General features: G+C 39.8%; 1 protein-coding gene across 2 annotated transcripts in view; it reads left to right on the top strand.

The window, feature by feature from the left end:
* The window catches only part of LOC111662108 (beta-galactoside alpha-2,6-sialyltransferase 2), a 39,540-nt gene that overhangs the window by 18,050 nt on the left and 8,498 nt on the right, over positions 1–12,992 (top strand). For both annotated transcript variants that reach the window (XM_023415859.2, XM_023415858.2), the window contains 3 exons: positions 6,479–6,576; positions 7,011–7,112; positions 11,760–11,934. In XM_023415859.2, the coding sequence (XP_023271627.1) occupies positions 6,479–6,576; positions 7,011–7,112; positions 11,760–11,934 (375 nt within the window). The remainder of the gene's footprint in view (positions 1–6,478; positions 6,577–7,010; positions 7,113–11,759; positions 11,935–12,992) is intronic.

Genomic DNA, 12,992 nt, shown 5'->3' with positions numbered 1-12,992 from the left:
ATAAAGCCTTGAATGGACCAGTGTAATAGCAGTTTGCATTGAACTCGCAAAAACTCCAGAAGAAAAAGTTAGTTTGTTCATTGTGGGCCAGCGCTAATCATGTATTCGTGATCTATTACAGTTGCCACGAAGATGTTGTGTTTTAAAGTTCAACAAATATCCATCTGCACCTGCAGTGATTTGCATTCATGTTTTTTCATGGCATTTGCTGATTAACTTGTCAAGCTGATTGTAAGCAGGGTTGTGTGTGTGTGTGTGTGCCTAGCAGGCTATATGTCTTTGCATTAGACTGTGTGTGCTCTTGGTTTGGAGACGTTGGCAGCTCTTTGGTTAGTGGGGAGAGTGTGAACTCAGTGACAGATGGCTCACTAGAAGAAAGCAGAAACCCCTCTGGTAACCGATCAGGCTTCTTCGCATCACATATAGCTTCCTTGCATTTCCTTGTGAATTCAGCTGCTCAGAACAAACACTAGAATTAATACGGAGGGCTTCGGCTTTGTGTGTTGTTATTTTTCCACATTTAACATTTCTAAACAGTGACAGAGTTTTACAGACACTGGCTGACCCAGATTAAATCCTGTCCTAGAAAATGACAGCATTCAAAACGCCTTTCTCAGAAAATCCGATGAATGCAAGTGAGGTAAACCTGCATCTGCACTCGACCCTTTTGTCACATTGGAACAACTTGTGGTGCTGTGTGAGCGCTGTGGTCTATCAACACCTGCTCCCCCGATATGCTGCAAGAAAAGTTCCCCTGCTGTAGGTACAAACAGCTTTGCTGCACTTACTGATGAATATTAGGATTTTTAATACTGGAGAACAAATAACATTTGACTGAGTAGCACAGAAAAGCAGAGTCAGTCTTCAGTTTTGGGCGCCCGGGCTTGGATTTAAACTCTGCAGGTGCTTCTAAATCTCTCTTGATGCATCATCATCCCCCATGTTTGTTTTTGGTTTCTGTCCAATAATGTGACCCATATGCACATGCTCATAGACAAAGGAAGTGAATGTCTTTGCAGCGTCATAGTTTAATTATCATTTCCCCAGTTTCCAACATGCATACCTTGTAAAAAGTTCAAAGCGGGATCTGAAGTCAATATGAGAACATAAAAGTTGTCATGTTATTCATGACCGGCTCTTCTCTGGGGGCTATTGCATGCATCTGTATGTCAAACAGCAGAGCAGCAGGGTATTGGTTCATTGTGTCATCATCATGCTATTCACTTTTTAAAAAGAGATTTTTCTTGAGAGGAGACTTAGAGACTTAGTGACTTGATGAATGAGATAAATGTACCAAAGCCGATTGAATTATTAAGTAGCCTCGCAGTGCTGGAGAAGCTTGACATTGTTACATTAATTCTCAGGCTTAGCTTCAACAGGAAATCAAACTGCATTGATCTCACTCTGTCTACTTGTGCTCACACTGCTGTCCTTCCCAGCAGGCTTCACTGAGTCAAAACGCTCATTATGCAGCTGTGAGAGGTGATGAATCACCTAAAAGAACCAAAAAAACAAAAAAAAACCCAAATAGATGTGAAAATCATATCCCTTTCCTTCGGTTGGCTGACATTTAGATTACAGGGTTTCTCAGCAGCTGCTGCACTGAGTTCACCATTTGAGAGTTTTGTAACGGTTGTTTCGGTGTAGTTCAGTGTCTGGATGTGTGGTGATGTGTGGCTGCCATCTTGTGGCGAACAGAATGAACAGCGTCTCCAGTACAACACAGGCTGGAGAAAATACATAATAAGGGCCCATTATAGCATTATTCTGTTAAACAGATATTCTCTTTGTGAAGCTTGTAATTGTTTTGTTTTGTTTTTTTAATTTTTTTTGGGCATGTCTGCTTTTTTATTTTTATAGTAGAGACAGACTCCACTCTGAGGTTATATTTGAAATCATAGTTTGTGATACTGTTGAGTAAATATCCTGTTAAGGATCCACCAGTGTGTGTTGGTGAAGTCTCTGACTTCTGTCCCTCTTTGTTTATGTAGTTTTTCTGCAAACGGTGGGTCATTATTTCAGATTAAAGTGAAAGTGAATGAAACCGCTTTGTGTTGTCTGTAACTGATTCAGTCTGAATTGGTGCCCTCCAGTGGAAGTATTAAAAAAGACAGTGGATCTGAGTCCTCTTAGACTGCACCAATTTTTCACAGTTAAAATCATTGAACAAAGCTCTAATCACATGAAAAGGCCAGTCGCAGTAGCATTAAACATTAAACAGATTTATATTTCCTTCGTATGTAGTTTTCTTTTTTTTTGTCCAATATGGATTTCTGTTCCCTTCCTTTAGTCTTCATATTCTGAATCCATGAGAATAAAAGACATCAATGAAAAAAAAAAGAACATGGCACATATAATGATTATTAATTCTTCCAGAGAGCCAAGGTTATGTCCTGTAATTACTTGTTTTTTCCAATCCATGATCCAAAATCCAAAGAGATTCAATTTACAGTGATGAAAATTAGAAAAGAAAATTCCCCCATTGTAGAGGAGGAGCAAATGTTAGATTTCTTTTCCTGATTAATGACTTCAGTAAATAACTACGTAACAAAATTGGTGTCAAATTTCTGTGAATTGTCTCACAACTCATTAATCATCAATTGTTCAGAAACTAATAAAGAAAATGAAATAATAATAATAGAAAAGAATAGAAAAGATAAAATGGCAAAGACAAAACCGTAAAACCAGAACATGTCAACAAAAGCTTTCGTGTAAAGTTACAAAAACGGCCTTATAACTCTTCAACCTCCGTACAACAGTCCACAGCCGACATATCCCCGCCTCGGCCTGACCTGCCGAAGTCAGAGAACGCTCAGGCACATAACGGGTTAACGGGTTAACGGGTTGGTAATTTAACAAAGCCATTTCATACCTTTTTAGAAGTGAGTTCATCATCTTGATTTATAACCTAACACTAAGCTGGTGAAAAGTGGCCAGCACAGCGGAATATATGATACAGTAATAACTGGAGCCATGATTGATACCACATGATAATTCAGTTCAGGTAAAAAAACAAACGCATCAGCAGATGACCAAAGTGACCCTCCTGACTTGGACAGAACATGAATGGACACTTCATTTCCTGCCAGACATCTGCTGTAGCAGCTTCCTTATGACATCCATGGCTGCTTCTCCCACTTTGTATTTGTCAGGCATGGTAGATGGCGTCCACACCGTTAGACAGAGAAAGATTCCTAACTTTGAAGTAACTGCATCATAACTTCAAAAGCAGCTGAACAGGGTCAGTTATATTAAGTTGAAAGCTAACTAGCAGTTATGTGCAAGTGGTCGCACACACATATCTTTCTCTAACAAGTCCCCAAGTGTCAAAAGAAGTCACAGGAGTGTCGATCTCTTACTGTAAAATGTGTTTGTAACATAACAAGAGGAGCATATTAAATCATATCACCATCAACAGCGCAGCAGCGGGCTCATGCAGGTTTAATCTCATAGGCCCTGATAGATGGACCCTTGGCAGTGCAGTAATCAATCCCTCTGCGAGAGGGTGTGAATAATGATCTTGTAATACTGCAGTTTCGCCACCACCGCATGTGTCACGAGCTTCACATACTTTACGGCCGGACCTGATGTAGTTTGTGTCGATGAGATCCCTCTCTCTCTCTCTTTTTCACAGAGTCCGCTGACAGCTGGAGAAAGACAGTGTTTACTCTCAGCCATTAATACTAACAACTGTCAGCTTTTAAACGTGCTGATGTGTCTGTAATGCGCTCACACACAAAGTCAGAAGGAAATTAGAAACCCCAGGTCCTTGTCATAAATACTAGAAGAGAGGGAGAAGCACGCTCTTGACTTGAGATCACCTGAATTTATTAATGAACATAAGCTGCGAACTACAGTCGGCAGAATGTGGCAGTTAAATCGAGCATCACCCAGTCTGATCGTCGTGGATTGCACAGCTTAAGTTAATAAACTGGAAATTCGGTAAATTGATGTTGCCACTAAACGCTGGAAAACAAAATAATGTTTTCATTAACACCATGGCTAAATCTAACTTCGCCCATTAAACTTTTCTGTGCAACAACTTTTTAAATCAATCCTGAGCTCAAACCGATCTTTTCTTTCAAATTGAACATGTTACAATATGTTGTGTTGTGTGTTATGAAGAGCAAAGCTGGTTTTGCAGGGTTGGTTAAATGTTTTTCAGTTTGGGATTGATTGCATTGGCAGGAAAAAATAAAAGCTTTTAAACATCAAAAAAAATAAAAGCCTGGAACTAATTCTAATATATTTGAAACTCCTTTACTTTCAGAACAATTAAATGAAAGAAATTCTCAAGGCTGGAGTCATGTAATCATTTTATTCTGTTGTGAAGAGGTAATTGGTATTTTTTAGTTTTCGCCATTTATACTTGGTTGTATTATTCTGAATTTCTCTTTGATTTGAAGTAATTGACAGTTTTAAAATCTCTAGGTCTCCTCTGAGAAGGAATTAAAGAAAATAGAAAAAAACATTATTTCGATTATACTGCTCCCAATGGCGCTTCACTACCTGAAAAGAAGGTCACAAGTGAAGCATCACTTCACTATGAGGGGTCATGGTCACACAGCACAGAAAATCACTGGCTGCAGGAAGAAATATTCATAGAAATGAAGTAATTTGTCATGAACACAACTCACAGGCTGGAACTGGTCCCCTGACGTCTATTAGGATTTTATAAGTTGGCTCCAGTGTGCCCACTTATTTGTTTAATTATATTCTGTCAAGGTGGTATACTTGTTCAGTAACACAAAATATTTGAATGTGATAGTGACCGCACTCTCATCTGATATTAACACTGATAAAAAAAGTAGCGCCTTTCACTCAGCGCTTCATCAGACTCAGAGAAATATATAATTATCCAAAGCTTTAAATACGTGAAACAGTCGTAAGCTACTAATTAGCTACGGCAAATACATGTGTAAGAGAGGCTCTTCAGACAACCAATAGTAAAACATCAACAAAAAACAATATACATGAAACAAAATATATATGAACAACTAAATGATAATTTAAGCATTTCAACTTTAAAAGATTGGACAAGATGGTCATTAACCCTTGTATGTCTGAAATCCCTCCGCACTAGACTGATGATGAATTTGCCAACCGCCAGCAGATGTTAGTGACCGCCAGCAGATGTTAGTGACCGCCAGCAGATGTTAGGGACATATCATCAGTTGTGAACCTTAGCCTCATCAGGTGTTTCGGCAGGCCCACCACAGGCTGATCAAACCTGGGTGTGTGTCTCTAACATCTTGGGGCCCGGTCCCTGATGACCTCAGCAGGCATTTCCCCATTCTCGAAGAAAAAGAAAACAATAAAAATGAAAAAGAAATGATTAAGTTATCATTTTTTTGTTATTGGTTTTATCATGAGAAATCTGTCTGCTGAATGTGGCGAAAGAATGATCTCTGCTTTAAAAAAAACAATCTTGAGAATCCATCAGTCTGGTAGTTCTGTAGGGACCAGGTGTGTTTACAGTATTACATTGGAACGGGAGGGCAAACTCAATGTCGAGCTTGTGAGCATGTTTTTCCGGAGTGTTTGCAGAAGGTAGTGATGTTCTGAATGCCAAACGCTGTTGTAACAGTCGACCGGTGGCAGTGATGAAGGAGCATCAGATCAAAAGGTGGCGCATCATCCATTCTGGTGTCAGATCAACACGGGAATGGGTTTGCTAGATCTGACAGATCGATCAACAGACAGGCAGAAATTACAAATTTGTAATTATTACTTCAGCCATCCGTCAAGCTGAGGATTTCATTTTGCTATGTGAACTGCAAAGGGCACTATACGAACAAAATGAACAACATATGGACTCAAAATCCTGAGTTCCCTGGTGAAACTGTAATATTTTGAAAGTAAAGCTCTTTATGATAGTGTTGGCAGGTACCTGAACTCACCGCTGCAGAGAACTAGTGTCTGTAAAGACGTCATCTTCAGTGTGATCACAATTTACATCACTGCTGTCACCATGTTGTCATAGTGACTTCTGCCATGAACAGTGTGCGTGTGTGTGTGTGTGTGTGTGTGTGTGTGTGTGTGTGTGTGTGTGTGTGTGTGTGTGTGTGTGTGTGCCACAGTGTACCTTCAAATATTTGAAGTATTAGTTGATGATACTAAGCAGTATCTGTAGAAGACAGTGACTACAACAAGAAATTGACAAACTCTGGTTACTGTTGTGAAACTGTTAATAGATGTCAAGATGTTTTCTCTCAGAGGTTTGACTTTATCTGACTTTGTATTTATCTGAACAACTCAAGGACTCTCTAAATACCAAAGCTATACTGTCGGATTTGCATAGCTGCATGTAAATCTACAAAATTTGTAACGGCACGTAAAGAAGCTTTTATACTGAAGCTCATCTCATTACCCATCCATAGTATTCATATTTTCCTATATATATATGTAGTGATAATAACATGTATAACTCAAGGTCAGTTCATTATGTGCCTCAGGAGACCTCTCCGTTTCCTTTCAGACACTCATGATGCGGTTTTACGGTTCAATGCTGCACCTACAGAAGGATACGAGAGAGACGTGGGGAACAAAACCACCATCCGCATCATCAACTCGCAGGTCAGTGAGAGTCCAGCCAGTGTGTGATGCATAATAATGAATCATTAATAGATATATGATTCAAAGACCTGTGTCACTGACCGAAACACATGCAAGACGTGGATGTGATGTGGCAAATGATGAAAATATAAACGATTTATGATTGGGATCCACATAATTCTTGACTAATAGTGAGCCTTGTTTTAAAATTTAATGAGTTTATTAGTGAGTCTTGGATAGGCTAACTGTTTCAACCCATTTATAGTCTTTATACTAAGCTAAGTTAATTGGATGCTATGAATAAAGATGCTTCCCAAAATGTTGAACTCTTTGCCTTCGCTTTCTGGCTGTGAAGTTGAGTTGAGTTTGGTAAAATAACTTCAATGTGCCATTTTCCTTGATACTCGCATGCATACAATTAAATTTAATTCTTCACATCGTGCATTCCTCTACAGATTCTGGCAAATCCTAGACATCGATTCAACACGAGCTCCATCTACAAGAATGTGACTCTGGTGGCCTGGGACCCAGCGCCTTACACTGTCAACTTACACAAGGTGTGTTTTTGTCTTTGTCCAATGAGCCACACGGCAGCTCATTAAGCTGTTCGTTGCACTGCTTCCACTTGACTCTGCGTGCTTTAAAAACACAATAAAGCGGTCTCAGTAGAAGATGTGTTCACTGTGAGGCCGAGATGACGGTGGTGAGTGGAGGGAAAATGTTAATGTATTCAGCCCATACAATGGATGGAAAGGTTTCGCTAGTTTGCCACTCCACCATAGGGACCACAGTGGTTTCACTACTGTAATTGACCCCCCCCCTGTCATATCGGCCGTCTGCTCGCATCCATCTCTGCCCCCTCGATCCCTGACTTCCACCTGCCCTTGAAATGGCTGTGATTCATGTTTGCACGTGTTTCCTGAAGCATGTTTTTATACCGACACACTCTTCCATCCTCTTCTCACCCTCCCCTTTTTTTAATTTTTTAATTTTTCATGCTTCCTCATAACTGTTATTCGGGGACCGATTGGCTGGCACAATCAATAAGATTCTAGACTCCGGCGAGAGCTGAAGCAATCAGGTTAACAACGTAAAAACCGCATAATGCGATTAAAATTGATTTGCATGCTGCAGGTAACTTTCTGTCTTAATGATTTAAATGATCAGGCCAATTCCTGTTTTATTAGAATATTAAGAAACTTTCTTGTCTTGTCTTATTAACTTTCTGTCAGCATTTATTTCTTAAAGGTTAATAATAAAAGCACTTGTCCTTTTTAATCAGCAGGGCTTTAACCTTTAATTCTCTGGAGGAGCAGAAGCTGTTATAGTGCACGCTTGTCACCTCACTTACTAACATTTTCCTGGAGTATCACATGATGCAATGTCTGTAGATGGAAGGGGAGCATTTCTATGCCATACTTGAAACAGGTAATTTAAGCAAAGATTACAACAAAAATGCCAATTAGTGTGTGTGTTAGTGTGTCACTAAAAATAGCCACAACACAAACGACCATTATGTAGCTCTTTGATCCTTCACAATACCACGACGACCTTAAGCTGAACAAAGAGACCACAACACAAAAAGGTTTCGGAAAGGATTTTTGTAAAGAGAGTAATAGGATTTCTATAAAGGACATGATGTCATTCACTTACACCTACCTCTTTTGTATACAGCTCCAAAACCTATTGTGTCCTCAGCCAATGGCAGTAACCAACCCGTGGCCATGCTGCTTGGAGTATATTGTTGCTGTTGTGTATTGTTCTATCACCTGCTGTGCCTCATGGTCAGTCCGTCTCCAAGTCTTGACGCTTTGCTTAGCATTGTCACATCTTCCATCACACTGGTTTTTGTTTTGTGGACAAATGATTAAAAATGATGATGATTTTTTTTTTTTTTTATTGCTCTTAAATTAAAATGTGTGTTGCGCAGTCGTGACTGTGGAGGAAAGTCCGAGACAGTCGGGCCGCCTTGCTCTTTGGTCTTTGCTTGGTCAAAACACCCCAAGACTTGAGTATTCCCACCATCATGTTTCTCTGTCGGTTTGATTCTCTCTCCTTTTCGTCTCCTTACACACTCCCTTCTGTTACTGCCAGAAATCTCAAACTTGGATTCATCAGTAAATATAACATTTCTTCTCTCATCCACTGTGAAATTCTGGTATTTCTTAGCCCACCTCATGCGTTTGGCCTTGTTTTCCCTCCTTAGAAGTGGTTTAGACACTTGCTTCTGCTCGCTCTGTATTTAGTCAATTCTGTATATATGATGATGTTGCTTTTCTATCTTACCTTGATGCATTGATCTTCTGATGGCGTGGTCACTTTAGGTCTGCTTCATTGTGCTTTGGATACAACTGGTCCACTTACTGCAAAGCGTTTTAGAGCTCCATGAACTGCCCCCCTCATTAAGCTTTAGTCAAACCATGATTTGATGCTGAGGAAGTCTCTCTTTGTTCACAATAACAATTTGACCTGTTTTGTTGCTGTTTTTCTCACTATCACAATGCTACTTAATAAGCAAAGATCTGGAAGCTCAAGGCCTTATTTGTAACAGGTGAACACTGGCTGCAAGTTGTTACTTGAACAAACCTCTGGTGATAAGAATCAGGGCTGCCAATGTCCTTTAACTGCAACTGCCAGAATGACAGGGAGGATTTAACTATGCTTAATGGGCTCTCAACTACCCATGACATTAGCAGCAAAACAACAAATGTGACAAACAATAAAAACAGATTCCAGTGTGATACTAAATTGCCTACAATGCTAAAATTAATGCCTTGTTCCAAATAAATACAATCCATGTATTTAGTGTCATTAAATGTACTATATGTTGAATGTACTTGGTACGTCATTTAACAGCAAAGTCATGTATTATTCGTGCCAGTTCTTCTATGGAAAAAAACTCTATTTCATCCAGCTCTCCTTATATTATGAAAAACAACAAAATGGATATAATGATTTGATCTTCTCCGGTGTCTCTGTTTAAAGAAGAATAAATTATGGGGTGAGCTTTTCTTTTCTTCTTTTTTTTTCTTCCACATGACACCATTATAACTGACCTTTACTTACATCGTGACACACTGATTACATCATTCTGTCCATTGTACTGTACCGTACGATGTATGTTTGGTAGGTACATATGAAGAATTATTGAATACAATAAGTTGGGGGGGGGGGGGGGGGGGGGGCAGAGGTTGATACAACTTGTAGCTAGAGTTAGAATCTGTTGCTTGAGGATAGTGGTGTTTGTTGTTTGTATTATTGCCCTGGGTACAAAGGATCTCTTGTTCATATTTTTGTTTTCCAGAGGTGTTCTTTAACATCCACCAGAAGGCACTTCTCCAAATGCAGCACAGAAGTGTTCAGTGCCATCGATCATATGCAGAGTTTTTTGTCAGTTGCTTAAAATATGTTCACACTGTTTTGACAACTCTAGGCTGCTTGTTTTCATTTTCCACAGTCGGGTTGCCAAACCAAACTGAGATGTTAGACACAGGGACGCTCTCTGTCAGGATAATACAGTGTTTCCTGTATATTCTGACCGACTCCAAACACTGAAGTGTTTTAACATGAAATCGTCTCGGACAAGCTTTCTCTAACATACGTCAAAAAAACGATTGGATTTCTGGAAGAAACTCTTCAGGATCGTACCGTTGTGCAGCTCAGTCATCTGTATAACGCTGAAACGCCGACCTGGGGGGGCAAGGATAAATTATATATGGTCTTTGGACACAAACTCACTAAGGGTTCTTACCTACACAAAGAAACATACTGCACATGCACCGCTCACATCCTCTCACAGCACACAGGACTCGTGAACCTTCTTTTCTTCTCATTACAGTATGTTGGTTATTTTGGTAAGTTACGTTGACAATGTTTTAGTTCTATTTTGTTCCGTGCATGTCGTATATATCATGCATTATTTAAGAGTAACAACAAAAAAAAAACGTGTGTGAATAAAACATCACCCTGCAACTGACTGTGAAAGAATACATAAATAAAAATCAAATGTAGTTCAGAGCCGCCGCTATTGTACAACCACCTCGCACAATACGGAACGGAATGGCAGTGAGAAATGTTTTACCCACAGCGTTGGGTTTTTCTTGGAAGAGAAGTCATAAAAGTAGCCACAACTTCCAGATGTGTTAGGGTTATCATCACGCATCTCTCTGTTATTTGTTTTAAATCCCTGACATTTTCAAAAAGGAACATTCTCCATGTCAGTCGCAGAAAGATATGTACATGTGTATATGTACACTGGTTTTAGACGCTCTTATGAAAGCAAACTCTGTCAGGTCTGAGAAGAGATCGGAAGCACCCAAAATGAAAGAAAGATGTTGATGTCCAAATCAGATGAACGACTAAAAACGATTGTTCTCTAGCTCAATTAAAAATAGTGCCCGATTCTATTTGTAGCCTTTCATCTTCTTTCTTTATATTATATTTTTATGAGCGCTGTGTGTTCTCCCATCACAGCTGACACTTTTATTTCCACTTAGCAATCAGTTAAATTGTCTAAATTACAGAACACCCATATAAACACATAATTATGCAAATTTTTTTTATTTACGTGTAATGTGAAGTGAGTTCTTTTTCAGATATTTCCGCTAAGCTGAAGAAGCCCCATCCAAGTGTTATAAGATGTATAAAAACACTCTCCTTTGAAAACTGAATTGTGTTTGACGTCATTGAAAAAAGTTCAATCACCTTCTTAAAACTTCACCAAAAGGTGTCTTTTCATAAGTTTCAAGTTTTCACATCACACTTGTTTAAATCTGCATATTGGGTCATGATTAGCTCCGGACTAGTTGTGAAGCTTTCATGTACATGTGTTAAACCGAGATTCTAGGAGAGCACAGGGAAGTGTCCCCCCTTCAGCAGATGAAAACAGCCCTCTAGTGTCAATCTGCATACACAGTACTGTGCAAAAGGCATTAAGGATACTTAAGAACTGGCTGCATGGCTGTGGGCACACAACCTGTTCATCCTCTTGATAATCTGTCATTCTGTGGTGGAAGTGATACGGGATTTAAACCCTGGCACTTTAAATAAACCATATTGATGTAATTTTTAACATTTTAAACCAGAGAAAGGTTCAGTAATGATTAGAAGAATGAGAATCAGTACAAAAAAAAAGAGTGTCACAAGCCTCAACCTCCCTGTTGTCTAAACTGAGGTGTTTCCTCTCCTCCTCTCTGTCTTGTCAGTGGTATGCCAGTCCAGACTACAACCTGTTTGGTCCTTATGTGGAGCACCGCAAGCTCCATCCTGGCCAGCCATTCTACATCCTTCATCCCGGCTATGTGTGGCAACTCTGGGACGTGATTCAGGGCAACACTCAGGAGAACATCCAGCCCAATCCCCCATCATCTGGCTTCATAGGTCAGTACACACACGTACATGCATATATACAGTCAGTATGTATGCGCTGTGCGTCTGTTCTCTCGCTGTTCAGCCTCTGGACTCTTATCTTTTCCTTGCCTGCTCCTGGAGCAGATAGAGACACAAACACACACACACACACACACACACACACACACACACACACACACACACACACACATGGTAAGACATGATGAAATTTTTATCTTCAATATGCACAATGACATTATCAGCATGCAGCATAGCCATGCGATGCACTCCAAAGCAGCACATCCATGCAGGGGGTGGTGGAAATGTGCCCACTGTAAACCCATCTTAGAAACTCTCCAGCATGTCAGTATCCACTTCATGATGGTCTCTTTACTGTATTAACTGAGCTAAAATAGTGGGTTTTAAAAACAAAAACGAAAATAACAATATGAGAGCAGCGATGTTGAACCAGAACAGTAAAGTTTTGAGCCAGGCAGCTGAACAATGGCGTGAACTCCTTACAGCAGACAGGAGCAACAGATTGAGATCGTTGTTCTCTTCAGGTTCATGCTGCATTAGCATTGTAGTTGTATTCTGCTGGTCATCTGTCTTTTAAGCAAAGCATAAGTAGTAAAGCATCTGAAGAGAAAACAACAGGAAAAGAATTTAAAAAGAAAAAAAAAAAACAATCAACCGTCAACAACAGCAGGGGATTTCACACAATTTAACCACGGAGGAGAAACGGGCCACACGTTGATCTGTTTTATCAGCCCTTCAACAAACACAGCTAAGCAGCCGTGCTTTGCTCCAACCCAGACAGCAGAGCTTTTGTTTGACCTGCACCGGTTCTCAGCCAGAGTGTGGCTGGTTTTCTGTCCTGATTGTTGTAACTTATTGCTATTAAATTATCTGCAATCAAACTGGCATAAATCAGCAATTGATTACACGCCTTAAATGAGAGTTGTAAGGCTTCACTGCCTGCATCGATATTAATGAAATTAAAATGTCAGCATGTTCCTCGCTTTTGTGTGTACTCCTGCCACGTTACTTACATGTTAGACTACCAGTGCTTTAAATTAGACAGCTTT

This window comes from Seriola lalandi, unplaced genomic scaffold (genome assembly GCF_002814215.2).
Source record: "Seriola lalandi dorsalis isolate HSWRI2012SDOR001 ecotype SW California unplaced genomic scaffold, Sedor1 jcf7180002054559, whole genome shotgun sequence".
NCBI classification, from domain to species: domain Eukaryota; kingdom Metazoa; phylum Chordata; class Actinopteri; order Carangiformes; family Carangidae; genus Seriola; species Seriola lalandi.
This window is presented reverse-complemented; position numbering and strand designations above follow the sequence as displayed.